A 24,166-nucleotide genomic window follows, 5' to 3' on the forward strand; every position below is an offset into this window, starting at 1 on the left:
TTTTTTCATTAGAGATGTTCAGGTTTTATGATTTTTGCTGAATCACCCAAGTCAAGCCTATTCTAGGCCTCAGTCCTCTATTAGCTGTTAGGCAAGTCTGTCTACAGCAAGGACTCTGACCTCCATCCACCCACTTACCCATTATTACTTTTCTGGGAGATATCCATGAAGAGAATATCTACTCTTAACAGTATCCTGACTCTAAGCCACACCCCTGTATCTAGGCTCAACGTGTACACAGCTAATGCCTTCAGCTCCCCTAACTCTTCTACAATCTATTTCTCACTAGCTTATTATTCTTACCAACTTACCACATCCTTGCCTTTCATCTTGCCCTTAGCTCTACCTGGCTGATGGCTTATCCTTTACGTATTGGCACACAGACAGAGACTTCAGAAAGACTACACAGGCAGGAATAATATTCAGTTAATAACAGCAGCTACCATTTATTGAACATTTACTGCATGCTAGGCATAGGGCTAGGTACTTTATAAAGTGTCTCTGATTTTTTTAAAGTATTTTATTTATTTATTTGAGAGGGAGAGTGAGAGAGAGAGAGAGCATGGGGTTGGGGGGAGCAGAGAGAGTGTGAGAAACAGACTTCTCTCTGAGCAAGAAGCCCAGTATAGGGCTCAATCCTGGAACTCCCGGATCATGACCTAAGCTGAAGGCAGACACTTAACTGACTAAGCCACCCAGGTGCCCCTAAAATGTCTCTGATTCTTATGATAATCCTAATGATGTCAAACTAATTTTACAAACAAGGCATCTGATCCTCAAAAAGGTGAGGTCATTTGTCAAATATTATCCAGATGACAAGTATTACAGCTGAAATTTAAATTCAGATCTATCTAGTTCCAAAGCCCATGTTTCTCCCATTCTATCATACTGCCAAAAATAAAATGTTGGATGTTCTCCCAGCCACCACTCTTATCCCCCACCCCCACAATCTATACATACAGCAGAGTGATCCTTTGCTCCAATACTAATTCATTCTTTGCTCAAATCCCTCCAATGGCTCTCCCCGACACCCTGCCCTTTGCTCAGAGTAAAAGCTAAAATTCTTACTATGGCCTAAGAACCCTATTCAATCTGTCCACGCATCCCCTCCCCAATCACCTCTCTAATCTCACTGTTTATCTTTCCCTCACTTACTTCACTCCAGCCACACAGGCTTGTCATTCCTCATACACACCAAGGCTGTTCACAACCAAAGGTTTTTGCACTTACTGTTCCCCCTATCTGTAACCACTCTCCTCTCCGCCTTGAAACTCCTCACTTACTTTAGGTCTCTGCTCAGATGTCACTTTCTCAATGGGACCTTCCCTGACCACCTATTCTAAATTGCTACCTCCTGACCTCAGTACTCCCTAACCTCCTTGTCCTCTGCTTTCTTTTCTTCTCCAAAATACTTATCACCACTTAATATACTGCATGTTTATTTATATTAATATTATTAATATAACATACATACCATATGCTATATTTATTTATTGTCAATACCCCACTGCTAGAATATAAACTCCATGAGGGCAGGAGCTTTGTATAGTCTGTTCATAGTACTTGGTATAGAGCAATTATTTATTAATTACTGAATGAGTAAATGGAGAGCTTCAGTCTTCCTAAATGTTTAAATAAAAATGGTCTCAAACACATTTTTCAGAAAGCAAATACAAAGGCAACCTGCCTTTGTCCTAGTCTAGATTAATTTAGCAAATCTTCTCCCCTCAAACAATGCATTTAAAGAACACTCACTCCCTCTAATTTTCCATCCTTGTGGATAGCCATGTCATTGAGCAACAAACTGAGCAGACTGAGCCAACTTACCCAGAGTGTAGTATAATAATCAAATAAAACTTACAGCAAAGTTAATCAGACACATATTTAATGATATGCATAATTGTTATTGTGCTGCATGGTAACTAGGCATAAATGGTAGACACTTCATGTAAATGACTCTAATTACTATTTCTTTTACAGCCAAATCAAGCATGTCTAGGATCAGATTTGGGTGAAAACAGGAAGGAAGGGAGAGCTGGACACCTAACTCTGGGAGGTAAGTCCTCTCTCTTACTCCACCCCCTTAGGCATTTGGGCTAACAGTCTCTCAGTCTGGTTTACATGTTTTCAAGAATAACTCTTTCCTTTCCATGGCAGGAGAGACTCCCTTTTACCAAAAACTAAGTTGAGGGCTTGGTCTCTGATTCCAGTCATAATATGTGAGAGGAATCAGAACAATCACTACTATCTCTGGCAAGGAAGACAGGGAGGAAAGCCGGTGGGAAAAAAAACAAACACAGCAAACTTATTGAGGACCTACAATATGGCAGGCACATGGCACACTAGGAGGTGCTTTACATAATTACTCTACTTCCCCACCCCACCTATAGCCCCAAACTCTGTTCCTAGGACACAGGAATAAGCAAAGAGTGGGACAGTTCCAGTGGGGACGCCCTGTTCCAAATTCTCTTATAGGGTCATAGAGAGTTATTTTAGGTTAGCAAGTTAACACTACTAGGAAGATTAAGTGGAAGCTGTTGTTTAGTGGCTGTTTCCCTTGCTTCCTATCTTATCTAACCTATAGGAGGAGAAAGGGCCCCCTACTTTGCCGTGGATTTATCCAAACCCGTCCAGCCTTCCCAGCCCAGGCTAAACTCATCCTCTCCGAGACATCACCCTTATTCACTGCAGCTCTTTTTCCTATTGAACTTACTGTCAGAATCATTCATTTGAGTACATTATCATTGACTTTGTGTCATCTTGTTAATGAATTTCTTAGGTTAATGCTTATCTCCCCAGTGAGACTGCAAGCTCCTTAATGGCATAAATTCTGTCTTAAACTTCTTTAGTAATCCACATAAGTTCTATCACCATTAAGAAAAGAAAAATGTTCTGTAAGTATCTGGATGAACTAACATTGAGGAGGAAGGCAATAGGTGATAGAAAGGGATCAAATTTCGCATTCTAGGTAGACAAGTTGTTGTTGAAATTTATAGTATTCTAGTTACACTCCTGAATGAATTTTTAAAACATATCTCCTCCCTATGAAAAAGAAAGTTTTGGGGCACCTGGGAGATTAGTCAGTTGGGTGTCCAATTCTTGATTTCAGCTCAGGTCATGATCTCATGAGTCATGGGATCATGCCCCGAATTGGGCTCCAAGCTCATTGCATAGTATGCTCTCCCTCCGGCCCTCCCACCAACCTCAGGTGAGCACCTGCTCTCTCAAATAAATTTAAAAATAAAAAAATAAAATAAAAATTTTATTTTATTCAAATAAAAAATAAATAAATGTTTCTAAAAATATTTATTAAAATAAATAAATAATTTATAAAGTGTTACTGTCATTCAGGACACAGTAGACATCTTTGCATGGAGGTCTGAGACATCTGGATCAGAGCTATAAGACATACAGTGCTGAGAATATACAGGTTTCCAAGTCTATCAGAAAACATACATACATATATCTATATCTGAAAGAGTCCTAACAACCAGATTGTAAATCCCATTGAGCAGCATTATACAGGGTCACTGGCCCTTGTTCCAGGGGAATAAAGAGAATCTGAAAGGCTTTCCCTGAATGAATGACAGTCTCCTTTGCCCACCTGATGGTCTCAGCTTCTCAATAAGTTCAATGAGAAATCCTGGCTCTGGTGATAGAAGTCTACATTTGGTTTCAGAATACTCAGAAACAAGTCTGAATCAATGTCAACAGCAAGTATGTGGGGCTGTGAGTTGCCCCATCACATCCTAGTAAGGAGAAACAGGCTAAAAGACAAGTATTACATAGCTGAAAGATGTCTTTGGACAGTAATCAATACCAAAACCTGCTATTTAACCACAAACAATGAGAGTTCAGTCTCAGAGGTGTCAGTAGGAACCATTTTATACTACCCTTTACCTAATAACTCTGACCAGAAGAAGGTTATCTTTCCTAGTGCTCAAGGTACATTCAGCTTCTCAAATTCATTTATTTTTGGATCTCAATGCTGAGTAAGTTGTTGACTCATAACTAATACCAGTTGAGTAAGCATGGTGAGATAGGCAAGATAGTATCTTCCTTCTCTGGTCACCAAATGTCCATCCCCAGAATTCTTTCAGTCACTGGAACTCTCTGCTAAAAAAAAAAAAATCAGACCTGAAGAGCTATGTCAAATTAAAATTACATCTAGAACCCTAGTCCTTCAGTGTTCTTCTACTCAAAAGAGATAATGTCCAGATTTAGGTCTTCAACTTTTACTATATTTAAAAGATAACCATGCTATTAAAATGACACTTAAAAATGATGACAAAATCTCTGACCCAGTAATTCTACTACAGGGAACAGTAACAGCAGCTAAAAGGCCTTAAGTATTTACTCTGTGCTAGGCACAGTGCTATGCACTTTCCTTAAAATATCTCATTTAACCTCACAAAAATCAAATAAAGTCCTTACTATTAACCGGCTAGCTGCATAAAGGGAAGCTAGGAAACTAGCACAAAATCACACACTGGTAAGTGACAAAGATGAGATTTAACCTCAAACTGACTAGATTCCAAAGCCCATCTTTTTTACTACCACCTAAACTAGTATAACATTATATCCTTGGGAAATAACCACAAAATATAACAACTTTAGGCACAAAAGGCTCAGCGACATATAAGTATAATGTGGCTGAAACATGCTAAATACACAACAGCTAAGTAAGTGGAGGCAATTCAGATTAAAGAATATTATGTAAGCATTAAAAATATTTTTACACATAACTTTAGTGACATGGGAGAAATTTTATGCTATTAGTAGAAAAAAACAAAATACAAAATTTTATAGATAGTAAGATCTCAATTATGTAAAAAATATATCTATCCATAGAAAGATCTAAATTTACTGCTAAATTTAAAAAAAAGCAAGTTGTAGAATAATATATATACTGAGTGTGTGTGTGTGTATACTGAAGATGGTCCCATTTATCTAAGTAGTATCTGACTCACTTTAAGTGTTCATAAATAAAAGCAATTATTACAATGAACATGATTACTTTATAATAAAAAAAATCAACAAATTTATTTAAATTATAAGCTTAGGTACTACCTTACATAATAAATAAAAATAATATTACTTCAGAAAAATTAAATACCATGTGCCTTTTTTCCTGGAAATCTTTTTTTTTTTTTAAGATTTTATTTATTTATCTGACAGAGATCACAAGTAGGCAGAGAGAAGGGGGGAAGCAAGCTCCCTGCTGAGCAGAGAGCCCAACACAAGTCTTGATCCCAGAACCCTGAGATCATGACCTGAGCCGAAGGCAGAGGCTTTAACCTCTTAAGACATCTTAAATGAGCCATCCAGGCGCCCCTTTTCCCAGAAATCTTAACCTATAAAATACCTCACAATTATACAATTTCAGATTAAATACTTCTAAGTTATGGGAATCAAATAGGACTGAGACATGCAACACTTGCAATCATCTAAGGTATGGTTATATTCAACACGCTGGACCACAGAGAGCTGAGCTGATACTATTATACTTAGAAATATACAGAAAGGCAAGATTAGGGGTGGTAATTCACAGGATGTGATGAACAAGCAGATTCTCTTGGTCAGTAACTCACACTGCACCCAAATCAGTATCTTTCACGTTCTCTTCAAAAAGTAACCAATAGTCCAGGGTGACGCAGCAGAGAATACAAGACATGAACTGAAATTAGGGATATTTCTTAACTATAGTTTTAACACAGAACTTTCACATAAAAAACCCCATAAGGGACTTATCTTGAATAAAAAATGGTTAATTCTTCTAAGACTATATGTCAACTATACTTCAATTTTGAAAAAAATGGGCAACTCTAGAACTTATTTCCTCAAATTCCATAAGGAGTCTCAATATCTGAATATGTAAGATGAAACACAAGGTCCATAGCATTGCACTGATTTTTGGACTACATATACCAAAGAATAAGTTGAAACATTAAAAAATGAAAGATTTTTCCCTTCCCTTTCTCCTGAGTATGTGTAACAAAACAGCATACCTGCCAAAATAATAAAGAACGTGAAAAGCATAGAGAATTAAGTAGATAAGAGAAAGAAAAACGAACCCAACAACTTTAACTTTGAGGAAGAGTGATCCGTTTTTCCTGTACTGTACTGTACAGGATTACAAAACTACCATGCAAAGAAAAGAGTTTGATAAATCCTGATAAGTTTTACCTGTGTCTTGCCCTATCAGCCCATTGCAGTACATGGCATGTCGTTCAATCTTTGTGGGTGGGAAGCCTTGGTCACATAGCGGGCAGGAGACCTGGGTACTGGATGAGATGGTAGAAATAGGTATTTCCTTCTCAGCATTTCCCCTGTTACCAACCTGAAGAAAATAAATGGCCACTGTAACACTTTACTTTATAAAATACCTTTTCCCTCAAAGAACTGCAAGAGATTCCATCCCATATTTCATTTACTTTCAAAGAGACAATACTGAGGCACCTGGGTGGCTCAGTAGATTAAGCCTCCGACTCTTGATTTTGGCTCAGGTCCTGATCTCAGGGTGGTGACACTGAGCCCCACATCAGGCTCCATGCTGAGCACAGAGAAGATTCTCTCTCTCTCTGCCCTGCTCTGCCGAGCCTGATCCACCCCCACTGCATGCTCTCTCTCTCTCTCCCGCTCTTGAAAAAAAAAAAAAAATCAGTTTGCCAAATTCAGATCTGAAGATTGGGAGATACACTAATATACTTAATAGTTATTCAGAACCTGTATACTATATGCTAAACATTCTGCATGTAATACTCATTTAATCCTCATAGTAATCTTACAAACTATTAACATAACCTTTCCTACACATGAAGAAAGTATTGCCCAAAACAGTAAAGCAATTTGCCCAAAGTTACATAACAAATAGGAAGCAGAGCTGAAATTCAAATCAAGGACTATTTAGCTCCAAAACCTGAAGGCATTCCTCTTTATCAAGATCTTTATCAGCGGGGCGCCTGGGTGGCTCAATGGGTTAAGCCTCTGCCCTCAGCTCAGGTCATGATCTCAGGGTCCTGGGATCAAGACCCTCATCAGGCTCTCTGCTCAGCAGGGAGCCCTCTTTCCCCCACCTTTCTCTGCCCACCTCTCTGCCTACTTGTGATCTCTCTCTCTATCAAATAAATAAATAAAATCTTTAAAAAAAAAAAAGATCAGTTTGTTGTGTCTGCTGTGTTCCAAACAATCTATGTATCAACAGCATCTCAAAGAAACTTTTTCAATCTCATAAAAGAACTGTGAGCATTCCAAGTGTGAGCATTCCAAGTGACTTCAGACATAAGGAATTAGGAAACAAGAGTTCTTTTTTTTTTTCTGCTCATTTTTTGTTTTAATATTAACCTTTTTTTAAAATTTTTTATAAACATATAATGTATTTTTATCCCCAGGGGGTACAGGTCTGTGAATCGCCAAGTTTACACACTTCACAGCACTCACCATAGCACATACCCTCCCCAATGTCCATAACCTCACCCCCCCTCCCAACCCCCCTCCCCCCAGCAACCCTCAGTTTGTTTTGTGAGATTAAGAGTCACTTATGGTTTGTCTCCCTCCCAATCCTATCTAGGAAACAAAAGAGTTCTAAGCAAAAGTAGCACAACTAAAATTTAAGACCTAGACCTCAGCTTAGACCAATAAGACATACCACCTCTTCTGTTTTATCTGTGACTTTTAGATTAAAAGAGGAAATAGAACAGAACTAAGACCCAACTATTTAAGCAGACTCAAAAGTCCTTAAGACAATTCTGCAGAAGCCATTCTTACACCTTCTCTCTCTTATTCCTCTCAGTGTTTTATAATCACCATTTTTCTTACAGTTCCCAGTGTCTGAGAGGCAGTTTTATTTTACCTTTACAGGTCAGAGCCAAGAACTCTGCAGTGATTAATTCAACAGTATGCGTGAGCACTGCAGCACTACTGCCTAACACTTGCTTCAAAGGACAGCATGTCCTAACCAATCAATGTGAAACTGTCCCACACAGCCACTGCTTCCATTTAAGAGCAAAGAACACCTGGACTATTATTATGCCTTACTACGGGGAAAAATAAACCCTCTTCTGGTACAAGATCAAAACAAGACCAAAACTGCATGGGTAGGGCGCCTGGGTGGCTCAGTGGGTTAAGCCGCTGCCTTCGGCTCAGGTCATGATCTCAGGGTCCTGGGATCGAGTCCCGCATCGGGCTCTCTGCTCAGCGGGGAGCCTGCTTCCCTCTCTCTCTCTCTGCCTGCCTCTCCATCTACTTGTGATTTCTCTCTGTCAAATAAATAAATAAAATCTTTAAAAAAAAAAAAAAAAAAAACTGCATGGGTAGATAATTTGAACTCTGAGGCAACAGGAGGGCTTTGGTTTTGTTTTTTGTTTTTGTTGTTGTTTAGGCCATCCCTAAAATCTACTGCTTGTGAATGTAATCCAACAGAGGGAAACAGACCACCTAAATACCAAGTCAAACAGTTTCTACAACTACCAGAAAATGTCGTTTTTCAACCCACCTGCCTTTTACTTAAAAAGACATATTCTGAAAGGGGAAAAGAAGAAAGATGAAATAAGAACTAATAGTGCTTGAGTCTGTTATCCATACCAGGATTGGCTAGGCATTTTCCATACCCATCACTCACAACAATCCAACTGGCAGAGGGATCACTGGATCTAGTATTACAGAAGAGGAAATTGATATTTATATAAAAGGTAAAGTAACCTGCTGATCACAAAGTTAGTAAATATACAATCTAGACTTGAACCCAAGATTCTGCAGTATCAAAACTTCAGTATTTCTATTTTAGCAAATTGTGGCAAAAGCAAAAAAAGCATCCTCTCTACTTTGTTGCTGACCCTGCCAGATTTTGGGAGACTATCTGATTCTATTATCCTTCTCTAGAAGGTGGAGAGAGCCAAGTGTGTCTGGAAGTTCTAGGTGTTATTTATTCCAAGCTTAGTCACTCAGCTTCTCACAAACCCCGCTTCTTCTGTTCATAAATCTTACAAGGCAAAGCTGTCTTGGGCATGCAAAGCCATTTGAACAGAGGGGAGAAAAATCAATATACCCTAAAATTTGCAAGTAGTCTTGAGTTACTGAAAGTTAATGGCAACTGAGCAGTTACTTGGCATTCTAAAGTTCGCTAAGCACAGAAATGTTGTATGACATGAATGTCACTGGTGCTCACACCCAACACTCTACTCCTTTGTATTCATTACCAGCTCCAAAAAATGCATGGAATGTACCTTCAACTATTAATGTATTCAAGAGGGAGTAGTCTATTATTGTCTTAGTGTGAATACAAGACCAGTTCCAATCACATTCATAGACAACTGAGAGGTTCTGAACATTTTTACATAAAGTAAGATTTTTTTCAGCATCATTTAAAAGTTCTATTTAAATATTAACTACAATGGACTTCAAGAGGAAAAAATATAAGCGAAGCAGCTTTTATTAGGACTGTGCAGTCAGGGATTCAGTCTCTGAAGAATTGCTTCTACTTCTTTTAAAATATTATACAGCCATTTCTCAAAAGAGATACTTGGACACAGAATCTTGATCTCTTAGAGGTTGGTCCTTACCTTCTGGCCTCAAAAGAAACCTCACCTCAATAAATGAACTGGGTAAAAATAAAAGTTATGTCCTACAAATCACCAGTCCTGACCCTTCCCCACCCAGTTTGTGTGCAGCTTAGAAAGCTCTTTAGATCTTTCCCCTCTTTCCATAAGACTCAACACAGTTTACTTAAAAACCACTGGCTAAACCAACTGTTTGATTCTGAATAACTTCTATTAACTTTTCTAAAAAAAGAATATCTCCAACCAAGGGATTATCTCAGGCAAGATATTCAGAAAATATTATTTTCAAAAGAACCTGACCACTGCAGGAAATCAAATCAAGAAGGATTACAGTTCTGCCATGCTATTCCAAATAACTCAAATACTGTTGAGCAATTCTCTGTCATTAGTAAGCTAATATCACTGAATAGCCACAATATATTACAAAGCAGTAAAATAATAACTGGTTCCACATGCATACTACTTCTTGTGCCAAATCTTTGCTATGCATTTCATATTCTCTAATCTTTAAAACAACCCAGTAAAATAGATTACTTTTTGTCTCCACTTTACATATGAAGAACTGAAATTCAGAAAAGCATTCCTCTTCTATGCTTCCCTAATGCCCTCTGTCATTATATTTGTCAGAAACATTGTAAGTATCTATGTGTCTGTCTCCTCCTTTACTAGGATCCTCTGAGGGCAGGCACTGTTTTGCTGTTGTTGATCTTTATACCTCAAGAGTCTAAAATGAACAACCGGCATACAGTACATAAACTATAATATCTTTCAAATATATGAAATGAATAAAACAATTAATTTATTTGCCCAAGCTCAAAAAATTAAGTGATAGGGTTGGGATTCTTCTAATTCTAATGCTCAAGCTCCTTGTACTACACCAAACCACCTTCCGATGAACAAGAAATTTTAGGACAAATGACCCTATATACAGACTCCAAGAGCAAGAGTCTACACCCACTATACTATCTTTGTGCTCATAAAATATTCAGATTCTACCTTTCTAATAAGTGACGTGTAACTAAGTGGTGATTACTCAATGACTTAAAAACTATAGTATCTCTAACATCTTTTAATGGATACAGAATTCTAAGACTATTAACAGACATCCATAGATACCAGCAAACAGCAACAATGAAAGGAGGACATTCAATGTGAGAAAGGTCATATAATTCCATCCCTTTGATGTGTAGTGGTGCAGACATATACACTATAAATTCTAAATAGGGTTCATGCTCTTTGCCCCAAACAAAGAACAGTCTCCTTTGCAGTCATGGATGGATAAGAAATCAGCCTTCATTAACAAAAGGATTGTAGGGTTCTTCTGTAGTTAGTTCTGTTCCCTATCACCATTTAGAAGTTTCTGCTCCCTCCCTGGAAGCCATTTTAACATTATCCAGCAGGATATGTCCTCAGTCACTCTGTTGCAGGAAGTGTCACCATCCTCCCTACCACCATTGGCATCAGAGAATCTTGGTCTGTCAGTTGTGTCAGATCAAGTTCCAAGGAACCAAGCAGTGTGCATGATTCATGAAAGCAGAATTTCTACCCAGTTACCTGCAATGCAGAGACTAGGCAAGGGATCTACCTTCTATTATAAAACTGTTTTCAAAAAACCTAGAGTATAAAAAGGAATAAGAGAATGAAACCTCTATTTTTAAATGCTCAGGGTAAGATAACATACACAAATGTAACCAAAATATTTATTTCCACAGAAAAATTTAATTCTCAGGCTGCTTTTCAGAACAAGAAATTTGAAAAATTCTGAATTCTTTTTTAAAATTCTTGGTAAACTATTGTGTAAGTCTCAACATGATATATATATACTGAGAATCTCAATCAGAGGTATGAACTTTAACAACCACCTTTATGGATGATGGCAGATATGTGAAACTGGAAAGGTAAAAAAGCCAATAAAAATCCACTTATTTTTTCCTGCTGCTATCCTGATTGCATTTCTGATACCATGCAGAAATTAGAGCTGAAAGTTATGTATAATATAAATATAGTGACTTTTTCCAAGATTGTTCATTTCTGTTACTTATCAGTAATGTAAAAGAAAATATCACAGACTCTGGAGATAGATCCAGGTTCAAATTATTAGCATTTTGAGTATGAATGAATGACAAACATTCTAAGCCTCTGTTTCCCCTATGTGTAACAGAAATAATAAAGCACATTAAGAAATCAAGCAATGATAACTACTCCTATTTTTAGAAACAGTTGCTCAACCGAAATTAACTGTAGTGCTGAGCTGAACTTAACTGTAATAATCTCTGACATAATCACCTCCAAAACTACAATCTTTTGTCACCTAAATCTTTTCAGCCGAGAGAGAGGAATATCAGTAGAAAGAAAATACTAAGAAAAATTGTGCAGAATATTCACCTCCTTATCTGCCATTATTATTCTTACTTCATCCAGGATCTCTCTGCTACCTGGAGAGACTTCTTTTTCCAAGTCAAACGTTTCAGGAGAACTTAGCTGTGTCTCTGTAATTTATAAAATTAAAAAGTAATTTTCATTTTGTATTTTCATAGTTAAAAAAACAAATACCTATTCCCCCTAAGTTTATAGTGATTAATACTGACTGCAGTGGTAATACAGATCAGTCTGATTCTTCTTAAAGCTTTACTAAGGCATAATGTATATATAGAACAATTCATCAATTTTCAGTATGGGCAAATGTATATAATCTATACATGGTAACTTTTTTTTTTTTTTTTGCGATACCCATGCACAGTATCATACCACATAATAATCGCAATCAAGATATAAAGTATTGGGGCGCCTGGGTGGCTCAGTGGTTTGGGCTGCTGCCTTCGGCTCGGGTCATGATCTCAGGGTCCTGGGATCGAGCCCCGCATTGGGCTCCCTGCTCCGCAGGAAGCCTGCTTCCCTCTCTCTCTCTCTCTCTCTGCCTGCCTCTCTGCCTACTTGTGATCTCTGTCTGTCAATAAATAAATAAAATCTTAAAAAAAAAAAGATATAAAATATTTCTGGGGTGTCTGGGTGGCTCAGTTAGATATCTGACTCTTGATTTCAACTGAGGTCATAATCTCGGAGTCCTGAGATGGAGCCCTGCGTCAAGCTGGGTTCTGGGTGTGGAATCTGCTTAAGATTCTCTCCATCTCCCTCTGTCCCTCCTCTCAATCCCTCCAACGCCCCCCTTAAAAAAATAAAACATTTCTAAGCACCCTCCCAAAATTCTTATGTATCCCTTTGCAGTGAACTCCCCACTGCTTGGCTCCTTGCAATGACCAATCTACTTTACATTCCTATAGTTTTCCCTTTTCTACAACATTACATAAATGAAATCATACAATGTGCCATCTTTTGTGTCTGACTTCTTTCCTTTAGTATAATGTGTTTGAAAAGTAACCATGCTGTTACATATCAATAGTTCACTCTTTTTTAATGCTGAGTAGTAGTATTCCACTGTATGCAAGTATCACAATTTGTCCATTCACTAGTTAATCCATCTGACTTCTTTTCAGCATAATTTGGGTTTTAAAGCATATTTATTTTGACAGAAAACAAAAACATGCCAATGTTAGTTCTAAAGTTAAAGGGATGATTAGAGAAGACAGAAAATTGGGAGAAGAAATAGAAAATACAACCTAAACAAAGATATGCCTTTCTTTAATACATTCTTTAGGCGGCATCTATTCATTCAACATTAACTCAACAAATATTTATGAATAAATTCCAGGCACTATACAGACTGCAAGTAATAAGGAGATGTAAGATGGTGTCCTTCATAGTCTAGTTCAGGAGTCAGCAAACTACAGCTCATGACCCAAAGCCAGCCACCTTCCTGTTTTGGTAAATAAAAGTATTATTGGAACACAGCCACACCCATTTTCCCCTGTATTCTATGGCTGCTTTTGTGCTAAAATGGCAGCTGAGTAGTTTCAGTGGCACAGCTGAGTCATTTAGCCCACAAAACCTAATATATCTATCTAGTCTTTTACAGAAAAAGTCTGTCAACTTCTGGTCTAGCCACCCATCATGTAATATAACAAAAGAACAAGGGCACCTTGGTGGCACAGTCGGTTAAGACACCAATTCCTGGTTTCAGCTCAGGTTGTGATCTCAGAGTCATGGGATCAAGTCTCACATGCGGAGTCTGCTTAGCATTTTCCCTCCCTCTCCCTCTGCTCCAGTGTTCTACTCATGCTCACTCTCTAAAATAAATAAAATAAATCTTAAAAAAAAAAAAAAAAAAGAACAGTAATTCTATATCAAAGAAGGACAACTTCTTTGGAAAAGAAAGTTATCTCAGCCTTGGCAGAAAAAGGCTTACAGTGCGTAAACTTCAAAGTTGTCTTTGTCAGGATCACCTCTACTTGCTACAGGAGATGCTGCCTAATTCAAGAATCATTTAATAAAACTAATTTAAAAAAAAAAAACTTTTTTGTCAAGTTTCCCTGAGATATTACCAAAAAAGACATTTAGTCTCTTAGAAAATAAGAGCTATTCATTGTCTGTACTACTGTAATAATAAAAAGTCTTTAATTAAACTTTCTGTGAATAGCTGAAATAGTCAACTATAAAAAAAAGAGAACATTAGCTCCTTAGAAATAAATAATACTAAGAGCATACACACGGTGGGCATAAGGCTATAATTCTGTTTCTTCAACAAAGTGAGTAAAAAAAGATGCTATAATTTTGAGTATCAGATCCCTGGAACTTTCAGAAATCTAAGACAAAACAAAATAGAGAAATGGACTACTATACTCAATCTGCAATTCATCTATTTAGAACACACTGAAAACTCAAGTTGTCTGGAAAATTTAGATGGCATAGCTTCTAAATTTTATATTTACAAAGAGATTCAGGAGTCTGGCTTCACGGAGAAGTAGTTACACTTTCTCAGCAAAAGGAACAGTAATGTTATGGAAACCTTTTGCAATCTCATTTAGGAGTGGTTTTTGTCAGCAAACAGTTGGACTAATTTAATTCGCAAGCTAATGACAGCAATTCATGATCATAAAAGATATCTAACCTCAGTCCTGAAGGGCCTGCTTTTCCCCCTCTCACCAACTAGGGCTTTCAAAATTATTGTATTCACAGGTTCCTCCTGCAAAATCCCTGGGCAACGTCACATGCCATCATCTTAAACAAATTGAGTGACTTCCTAACAAGATGGCATAAGTCAGCAATCCAAGATGGGCAGGTGGTCAGAGGTAGGGGACGGTCAGCTGTGGGAGTTGTAAAAGATAGCAAAGCATTCTTGAGTGCTCCTGCCAAAATCAAAACACTTGGTAGTGAGGTCTCTTAATGGATATCATCAAGCAGTTAATTCAAATATATTTTATATGAATAAAGAAACCCACTTTCAATAGAAAGCAACATAATTAAACTTAAAAATAAGTAAAGAAAGGCCTTTTATGATATGCTGCCAAATGTTTATAAATGTTCATAGGTCTTTCCTAAAATAATGTGTAAACTAAGTTTAAGTCTCCATAGGAAAAAAAAAAAAAAACTGAAAGAAACCAAAATAAGAAAACTATGAGTCTCTCTGACCCTGGCAGGTAGGTTATAAGAGACCCAAGAGAAACTAGGTATGACTTATGGTAACATGTGTACAATATGTACTGCCTAAAGAGTTCAAATATTGATAGGAAGTCCCTTAATCTCATACGAATGAGGTTACTGATTCAATTGGCCTCACTTTTAAGAAGAGCAAAAAAAGGAAATATAAGCTAAAACAAAATCCTTAAAAAGTAATGGTTCATATCACAACATAATTCTTCATATTATACAATGATTCAGCTCCAGAGTTCCCTTAGATAATGGGTATCTTAGTTTATTTAAAATTATTTTGTGTGGTGGTGCCTGGGTATGGCTCTGTCAGTTAAGTGTCTCCCTCTGGCTCAGGTCATGATCTCAAGGTCCTGGGAGGTTGCCCAGCCAGGAGTCCACTTCTCCCACTCTCTGCCCCACCCCCCACCCCTGCTCATGTACTCTTTCACTCTCTCTCTCAAATAAATAAATAAATAAAATCTTTTTAAAAATTTATTTTGTGAGGGCATCTACGTGGCTCAGTTAAGTGTCTGATTTTGGCTCAAGTCATGATCTCTGGGTTGTGGGACTGAGCCCCGAAGAGTCAAGCCCCACATCAAGCCCCTCATTGGGTTCCACACTCAAAAGAGTCTGCTGAAATTCTTTCCCTTGCCCTTCCCCCTCTCAAATAAATAAATCTTTTTTAAAAAATTTATTTATTTATTTGACATAGAGAGAGACAGCGAGAGTAGGAACACAAGCAGGGGGAGTGGCAGAAGGAGAAGCAGGCTTCCTGCTAAGCAGGGAGCCTGATGTGGAGCTTGATCCCAGAAGACCTGAGCTGAAGGCAGATGCTTAATAACTGAGCCACCCAAGTGACCCTCAAATAAATAAATCTTAGAATAAATAAAATCCCATTAGCAAATTTTTTTAAATTTTAATAAATAAAATCTTGTTGTAATTAAAACAAAAAAATTTTTTTTATGTCAAAATCTATTCATGTGCAACATGGAATGAACGTCTCTTATACCTAAAGTACGGAACACAAGTCTTTTCATCTCTATAATTAACAAAAGGCAAAGTGTGGTACTTAATCAGGTTAAATGCCTTATCTGAGATTAAAAATAAGTCAATGACAGAACTGTGCACAAAATTCAATTTCTAGACTCCCTCTGCTATAAGGAGTGAATGGCAATGTAAAACTAGAAAAATCTGCTTAATGACAGGCATATTTGAAAACAGTCCAATCTGGAGAACCCATCAACCAAAATATAGAGTCCTCTTGCCTCTGAATGTACAGTTAAGTGCTACTCCTGATGCTTTGCTGACATCTCTGAGGAGGCTGGTAAGCAAATGAGGAAACAAAGCATATTAATCTCAAAACTAAAACATCCGAGAAAAGACTAAGAATCAGAGCTAATGTCCATTTAAAAAGTGTGTGTGTGTTTATGTATATATATGTGTACATGAATATATGTGGAGGAGATACACACACATCAATCAAAATAAACCTCTGGAAAGTGGGTTGGAAAAGCCAGAAAAATTAATAGGCACAAAAAGGTAGATAGCTAGGGATCAGAAATTCAGTTAAGATCAGTGAGTTGCTTACCAGGACACACAGTGATTTCCTCTGCAGAACTCTCTGGCATAAGGACTAAACTCCTCTTACTGGTCAAAGCAGCAATGCTGAAAAAGAACCAAACCCCAAGTGAATCCCAGTATAATAAATCAGAACACAGAGCCAAAAGCAATGGTGAGTCATTTACAAAGCCACAGGTAATCTGATACCTGCTGTCCAATACCACAAAATCACAACAGGGAAGCAAGGAATTGATAGTGAATACTCCAGGCCAGAAATGGAGAAAATAAACATGCTTACAACTCTGGTTCCAGCGAAATCACTGAATCCAAAGAATCCCCTTTTTGAGTCTTTACAAAGGAAAGTTGAAGGGTAAGGACTATCTGTGAACACCCTAGAAGACAGAAATTCCACTCCCATATAAGAATGTCAATGGCGGGCGGCTGGGTGGCTCAGTGGGTTAAGCCACTGCCTTTGGCTCAGGTCATGATCTCAGGGTCCTGGCATTGAGTCCCACATCGGGCTCTCTGCTCAGCAGGGAGCCTGCTTCCCTCTCTCTCTGCCTGTCTCTTTGTCTACTGTGATCTCTCTCTGTCAAATAAATAAATAAAATCTTAAAAAAAAAAAAAAAAAGAAAGAAAGAATGTCAACAGGGGGCACCTACGTGGCTAAGTAGGTTAGACATCTGACTCTTGGTTTCAACTCAGGTCATGATCTCAAACGGGTTGTGGGACTGAGCCCTGCATTGGGCTCCCTGCTCAGTGGGGTGTCTGTGCTTAAGATTCTCTCCCTCTGCCCCTTGCCCTGTGCACACACTCAAGTGTGCTCTTTCTCTCTCTCAAATAAATAAATACATCTTTAGAGAGAGAGAAAAAAAAAAGAATGTCCATTGTGTTTTATAGCCTCCATCTCAGCCTTCTGAATGTTAGAGATTTATAAACTCCTAAGAGAAAATATGGAGATTCTCTTGACAACACACTCGCTTTCCCTCACCTTGCAGTTCAATTTTCTCTTTATCTCAAGATGTGGCTTTCCAAGCAACAAAAAGATACAATTTCAAATTGCCCTACAGCAAAACCTGCCCATACAAGTTAAATATCTCTTCTGAGAGTAACATAATTATGTACTGCTCCCATCATCCAACCTTTTAGTTTACCCTGCCTGTTCATGGAGTGCAATCTCTTCCTGACACAGGAACACATGGCTGAGAGATCTGAGCATCTGAGCTACCCCCCTCCACGCCTCACAGAACTTTATGACTAGTTTGATCAAGTATGCAAGAGGATACTTAAAAAATAAAACCTCGTATCAACTAAGAACCACAGAGAAGAGAGACTAACCATCACTGATTCATGATAAATAAATCAATCCTGATAGGAAACCGCAAGTGATTTCTCTTTCTAAATAAAACATCTTATAACATTTATTGTAAACCCAAGCCAGACACAGTTTACTCTGCATCTAACATTACGGCTCTATTCAAAGGGTCCATCACAAAACAATTTGCTGACATTTATAAAATGGGCTAATCAACTTGAAGTCAAACCACATTGCCTGCAATTCCAACTCTCTCCTGGTAACAAAGCATATAATCATTTATTAAAACTTACATCTGCTCTGCACAGGCTCACCACAACAAAACAGAGGGACCTGGAAGAAGCAAAAGGCCTATTCCAGTTAAAACCACTTCCAAAACCATCTTAACAGTGGGAGAATCAAACCAAAACCATATTCTTCAACTCAGAAGGAAATACCTAGTACTATCAATTTAACCAAAACCCTAAGAAGCACAACCAAACTACAGCAAATGGTAATTGGGCCTCAGCTTTCGTATGAGAAGTGGAGGTCACTCAACATAAAATTAGCTCTTGAGTAATCCCCAAAGGTCAACTACCATATAAAAGGGAAAATTAAAAACCTGATCCAGTTGATAAGCACAGTTCGTAATCAATCAACCACTATATATTATTAAGTGAGAAGACCTAAGAAGGTAATCCCATCAATCGGCAAGAATAACTGAGGAGGTAATGCAAATACAACAATTTAAGGGAAAAATAAGATACAACCAGATTAAAAGTGGCACAGTACAGGGAGTGAGGGTGAGCCATGTTCTCTGTGACCTGAATAATATGAATAATAAAAAAATAAGTCTTAAGAGTACACTTAAAAGATGTATGCAATTTGGACATGCAGATAAAATAAGCATAAGCAGAGGAAATCAAAGGGGACAGGAGGACTAGAAGGACTGTAAAGAAACTAGTCTAGAGCCTTCAGATTGGCAAAGGAAGCTAAGTTAAGAGAGCAGCAGAATGTAAACACTTTTAGGAATGGTAAAAATGGGATACATGCCAAGACAGCTGGACTATACCAAAACAACAACACCTTCTAAGATCTCTTCCATTCTAATATATCAGGCTTCTATGAGATACATATTTGAGAACTGGAAGATAATGATTTTTCTCAGTCTGTACATATAAAGGAGCTAAAAGATCCCTGGCAAGCTGTCCCGATACAGTATCACTCATGTGCTTCATCTCTCTTACTCTGGCACCATCAGGGAATTCAGACCCAAAACAACTTAAAATCTTACCTTTGTGAGGCAGGTACAGAGTTTCCTTCTTCAGAAGTTTCTTCAACAAATAGCGCTTGGGAAGACTGCAAAGAAATATAACATCCTAAATATACAGGCACAGATGAACTGGTTTCTCCTCTTTAAAAAAAACTTTTAATTGCTCAGCGTCATTACTCCGCAATTAGCAGTAAGAATAAAACATTTTACTTAAGTCAGTAAGTTTCAGTAGAAAAAAAGCACATCCTATGGAGTCAGAAGAGTGGGATTTATATCACAGGTGGATTACCCCTTAACTCTGTAATCTAGGGTGTCACATCTCAATCATCTTAAAATGGTTATTAGACTGCCTCACAGATTTATTATGAGAATTTAAAAAGATAACATAGGTGATGGCCTTTGTAAAATGCAAGACACATGAATACTAATTGGTGAGTCAAATGAATCACGATTTTGAAAAAACTACTATAAAGTTCTGTTGCAGAAGGAGGAAACACAGAGAAAAGCCCAGTTTTCAATGGAAATATTTAACTGGGGACAACACTGCAATCTGTGAAAAAGTCTCTCTGAACACAACCAAGCCATAACACAGAACATCCCAAAGGGAAGGTTATAAAGATTTCTTTTGCTACAAATCTGCTACTATGATTTTATTATCTGGCTACAGGGATATCTTTTTTAAAATGTAACAAATAGGGACTGGATTTTAAAAAAAGATTATTTTCTATGATTAATAGTAAAGTTGGTGCAAAGGTCTAATCATTAAATGTAGGTGTACAGAAAAAGCAGCTACTGCTGCCATAGGGAGACTTCGCAGAAGTACCTGAGCTGAGAGGCTTCTTCCAATAGATATAAAGCTACTAGGTGAAGTTTTCAGGGTCTCCTAACGGGATATAAATAACCTAAACAAGTTAGGCATCTCTGTACCACTCAGGCAAATAAAATACACTAAAAAACAGAAATAGCTGAGATGAGCCTTCCTTCAAAGGAAAGATAAAGCTGTGCAATGATCAGGAATACAGTCATTATGAAAAATGAGGGTTGAACAAACTGTCAAAAGGACTAAAATACAACAGCAATAAATACATGACCTATTTGTTTGAATTCAGTAGTGGTAAGTTTCATTACTGAAATACCAAAAAAAAAAAAAAAAGTAGATACTGACACCTAGTGTCCATTTAATACCATCTTAGAATAACTATAGTTGACTAAACTTGGGCTTCAGAAGCCATCAAGGCAATGGTGAGTTATAAGATACCTCCATCTCTACCTTCGGCTAAAGCATACTGTTCTGTTTTTTGTTTTGTTTTGTTTTTTTAATTACTGTATACCCATTAAGTGCCAAGCCCTTATGAAAATCACTTTACATTATCTCCTTTAATCCTCACAAGAATTTTTTGAGGCAGAAACTATAAAAAGTTTTTTTTGGAAATGAGGAAAGTGAAACTTTGATGGGTTGCCCAAAATTACAGAGTTGGTCAAAAGTGGAGCTGGGATCAGACTCCAAAATACATGTTCTAACCATTATTGTTATGTTTACTCAAATAATCTTACAATCATTTCGAAACAGAATTCCAAGAATGTCTTCATTTCAATAAATCATTTTTAATTTCTAAACGTATACCTCAATGACAGCAATCTGAACATAAAGGTAAAGTGAGGTTCTTCCAGAATATGAAAATAACATAGCAAAACAAGCAAACAAAATTTTATTAGAATATCCAAATATAATCAATTTGAACAGGGATGCATGATATGAATATAACTTAACCTAAGGAAGCTGTGGCCCAATCAAGACGTTGAATTTGCCTAAAGAAATAAAATGTTAATGAAAAAGGGATGATAGTCTGCAATGAATCTAAAAAATAAAAATCCAAAGATTCAGAATCAAGCAGTGTCTTCAACATCGTAGCTTGATAAGTAAAAATAAACAGACACATCATCTGGTCACCAGAGAAATGTCCTCTATTATCATGTACTAGTAGCTTATCGGTCTTTCCATAGACTAGTTGAATCATCCCTTAACTATTACCATTTCCTAATTACTATTTTCAGCCCTCTAGGTACCTTCATCCTAGGAGGTACAGTAGTAGATGGTGGACCTGAATACTGTGGTCACTAAAAATGTCTATCTTGCATAATAAATTAACAAACTGTCATTTGGTGTACGTATCAGCTCGAAGTTTGACAAGTCAAATTCAGTTCTCACACCGCCCCCCCCCACATAATCCAGCCATTTCTGAAATACAAATTCCAGTATCCGGACTGAAAAATTAAAGATCAGACCCAGAAACATAGTGACCACATCAATATGCTACTACCCCATTTCCCTGCTGTATGGCCATCAAGATGATCTCTCCATCTTCATCAACCCCTCTATTGTTTCTGTGATGCCAGAAATTAGTTATATGATTCAAAAGCTTTTATAACCTTCATATATACTTAAAGTGATTTGCCCGAAGGTGAATGTTTTTCTAAGTCCCTAGTTCTAGGAACCTTTTGCTATCTCTGTCAACCAAGGAGTCTCATAATTGGGCAGCTCCAGCAAAGTCATAACAATAGAAAATGTTTAATAAGCATATAAATTCTTTATACCCACAGTTCCTGAAAGCAAAACACCAATATAAGTGGTGAAATTACAACTGTAGACTTTCATTATTTGACTATAAAATTAGTAAGTTAGTTTATTTTGTTTTGTTTTTTAAAGATACTATTCTGTGTTGGCAAGACTGCAGTGAACTAGGCATTCTCATGCATTGCTGAAAGGAAGGAGTACACATATGAGCAACCTTTCTGAAATGCAATTTGGCAATAAACAGCAAGTCCTATTTTTATGTTTATAGCTCTTTAATCCAAAATCTTCCTTGCTCCCTATCTCTAAGAATAATTATTTTATTTATTTATCTTTTTAAGATTTTATGTTTAAAAGTAATCTCCACACCCAACATGGGGCTTGAACTCACAACCCCAAGATCAAGAGTTGCACATTCCACCAACTAAGCCAGCCAAGCTCCCCAAAGGATACTAATTGTAAATAAAATAGTATTTTATTGGGGCGCCTGGGTGGCTCAGTGGGTTAAGCCTCTGCCTTCGGCTTGGGTCATGATCTCAGGGTCCTGGGATCAAGCCCCGCATCGGGCTCTCTGCCTCCCTCTCTGCCTACTTGTGATCTCTCTCTGTCAAATAAATAAATTTTTAAAAAATAGTATTTTATTTTAAAAAGTTTATCATAGCAAAATATCCAACAATAGGAAAAGGGTTAAAATATTATGATAGGGGCGCCTGGGTGGCTCAGTGGGTTAAAGCCTCTGCCTTCGGCTCAGGTCATGATCCCAGGATCCTGGGATCGGGCCCCACATCAGGTTCTCTGCTCGGCGGGGAGCCTCCTTCCTCCTCTCTCTCTCTCTCTCTCTGCCTGCCTCTCTGCCTATTTGTGATCTCTGTCTGTCAAATAAATAAATAAAATCTTTAAAAAAAAATAAAATAAAATATTATGATAAATTCATAAACCAGAATATTACATAGTCATTAAAAGTGAAATCTATAAATAATTTTAACATCATAAGAAAATGTTTACATAATGTAACTTAAAAATACAAAAATATTAAAAAAATACAAAAATATGATATAATGGAAACCATATAAAAATAAGTATAGAAGATAAGATGAAGGAATATATCACTAGATAACAGGATTGTGAATGCTTTCAACTTTATTCTTTAAACTTTTCAGCATTTTTCAACAGTTCTGATTTCTAAAATTAATGTTAATGACAATGACTACATTGGATACTTACTAGGTTGTCTGCCTGGTCTCCTTTTACTGAGGCCAGTACGTCACCCCTCCTACTGTATTATAGCAGTGGACTCAGCCATTTGTACAATTTGACACAGACCTCACTTTAGGCCACAGTCAACTGGGCTGGTGAAGACTATAACCGCAACGGGGCAGTTAAGTCCTTTCCTAGAAATTTGAAATTGGTATTGACAAAGAAAAAAAATCTCCTTTAACCTGTATTTAAGTTTGGGAGTTGTAGGATCAGTGTCTTCCACCAACCACTGTGAAAGAGAAGCAAATGAAGCCAATACACAGGGGAGAAAAATGAAGAAGATACAATATAGCAATGAGATACAGAAAAATTATTCTAAACCATATACCTTGTCCATGCTTGGTTACCATCCTGTTTTAGAATTTATGAGGCATCCGATTTCCTTATGATTAAGTACTCTTTTTAATTAAACTAGCTTGATTTGATTGGTTGTGGCCAAATAGTACCAAACAATAATACTATCAGTAGTAGTTGGTGGCCAGTTCAGGGAAGTTAGAGAACTTCAACCAATGGCCGCCATTAGGTTCTGAACACTTCCAAGCCATCTCAAATGCACTGCTTTCAAATGTCAGAACTTGACAGAAGTCTATGTTCTACAACTCTGGCCCCTGGGATTTTCAAGCTAACAAAATGAATTACAATAAATCAGTCAACAAATATAATAAATAAATGTTCATTCTTTAGAATTTATTTATTCTCTAAAGTGGAAGTCTCTCTTAGTTGCAAAGAACTAACAAAAAAAAAAAAATGTTATAAGCACAAACTAACCTTCCTTTGGAAAAGAGCCAAGTCACTAGAAGAACTGTTAAGAAAAATGCTTTTTCTTTCTATATAGCAACCTTTCCAGAATGTGGATCTTCAAGGCTGCTGAGAAAGAATGATTCCCACAGGTACCCTCAATGAATGGTCTTCTGATCCCTTAGAGAGAACTACCATTTAATGAGTGCCTATAATCTCCTAAACATCATAGTAGACATTTTACATAATTCACTTTAATCATTAAAACTATTGTTCATGAACTGCTATTCCCAATTTACAGATGTAAAAACTAAGATTCAGAGAGGTTAAATGGCTTGCTCAAGGACATACATAAAAGTCAAAATTCAAACTCCAAATCCATGCTCTCT

At 37.3% G+C, this 24,166-nt stretch overlaps 1 protein-coding gene and 1 long non-coding RNA gene across 7 annotated transcripts in view; one reads left to right on the top strand and one right to left on the bottom strand.

Annotated features, from left to right (window-relative positions):
• Positions 1–8,086, top strand: part of LOC131831961 (uncharacterized) — a 42,557-nt gene extending 34,471 nt beyond the window's left edge. For all 3 annotated transcript variants that reach the window (XR_009353876.1, XR_009353878.1, XR_009353877.1), the window contains 2 exons: positions 1,981–2,056; positions 7,861–8,086. This is a non-coding gene — a long non-coding RNA (uncharacterized LOC131831961). The remainder of the gene's footprint in view (positions 1–1,980; positions 2,057–7,860) is intronic.
• The window catches only part of UIMC1 (ubiquitin interaction motif containing 1), a 167,316-nt gene that overhangs the window by 28,876 nt on the left and 114,274 nt on the right, over positions 1–24,166 (bottom strand). For all 4 annotated transcript variants that reach the window (XM_059174397.1, XM_059174398.1, XM_059174400.1 and 1 more), the window contains 4 exons: positions 19,232–19,296; positions 16,672–16,748; positions 11,943–12,046; positions 6,187–6,340 (listed from right to left, as the gene is read on the bottom strand). In XM_059174397.1, coding sequence (XP_059030380.1) covers positions 6,187–6,340; positions 11,943–12,046; positions 16,672–16,748; positions 19,232–19,296 — 400 coding nt within the window. The remainder of the gene's footprint in view (positions 1–6,186; positions 6,341–11,942; positions 12,047–16,671; positions 16,749–19,231; positions 19,297–24,166) is intronic.

The sequence above is a fragment of the Mustela lutreola genome, chromosome 5 (assembly GCF_030435805.1).
Source record: "Mustela lutreola isolate mMusLut2 chromosome 5, mMusLut2.pri, whole genome shotgun sequence".
NCBI lineage: Eukaryota > Metazoa > Chordata > Mammalia > Carnivora > Mustelidae > Mustela > Mustela lutreola.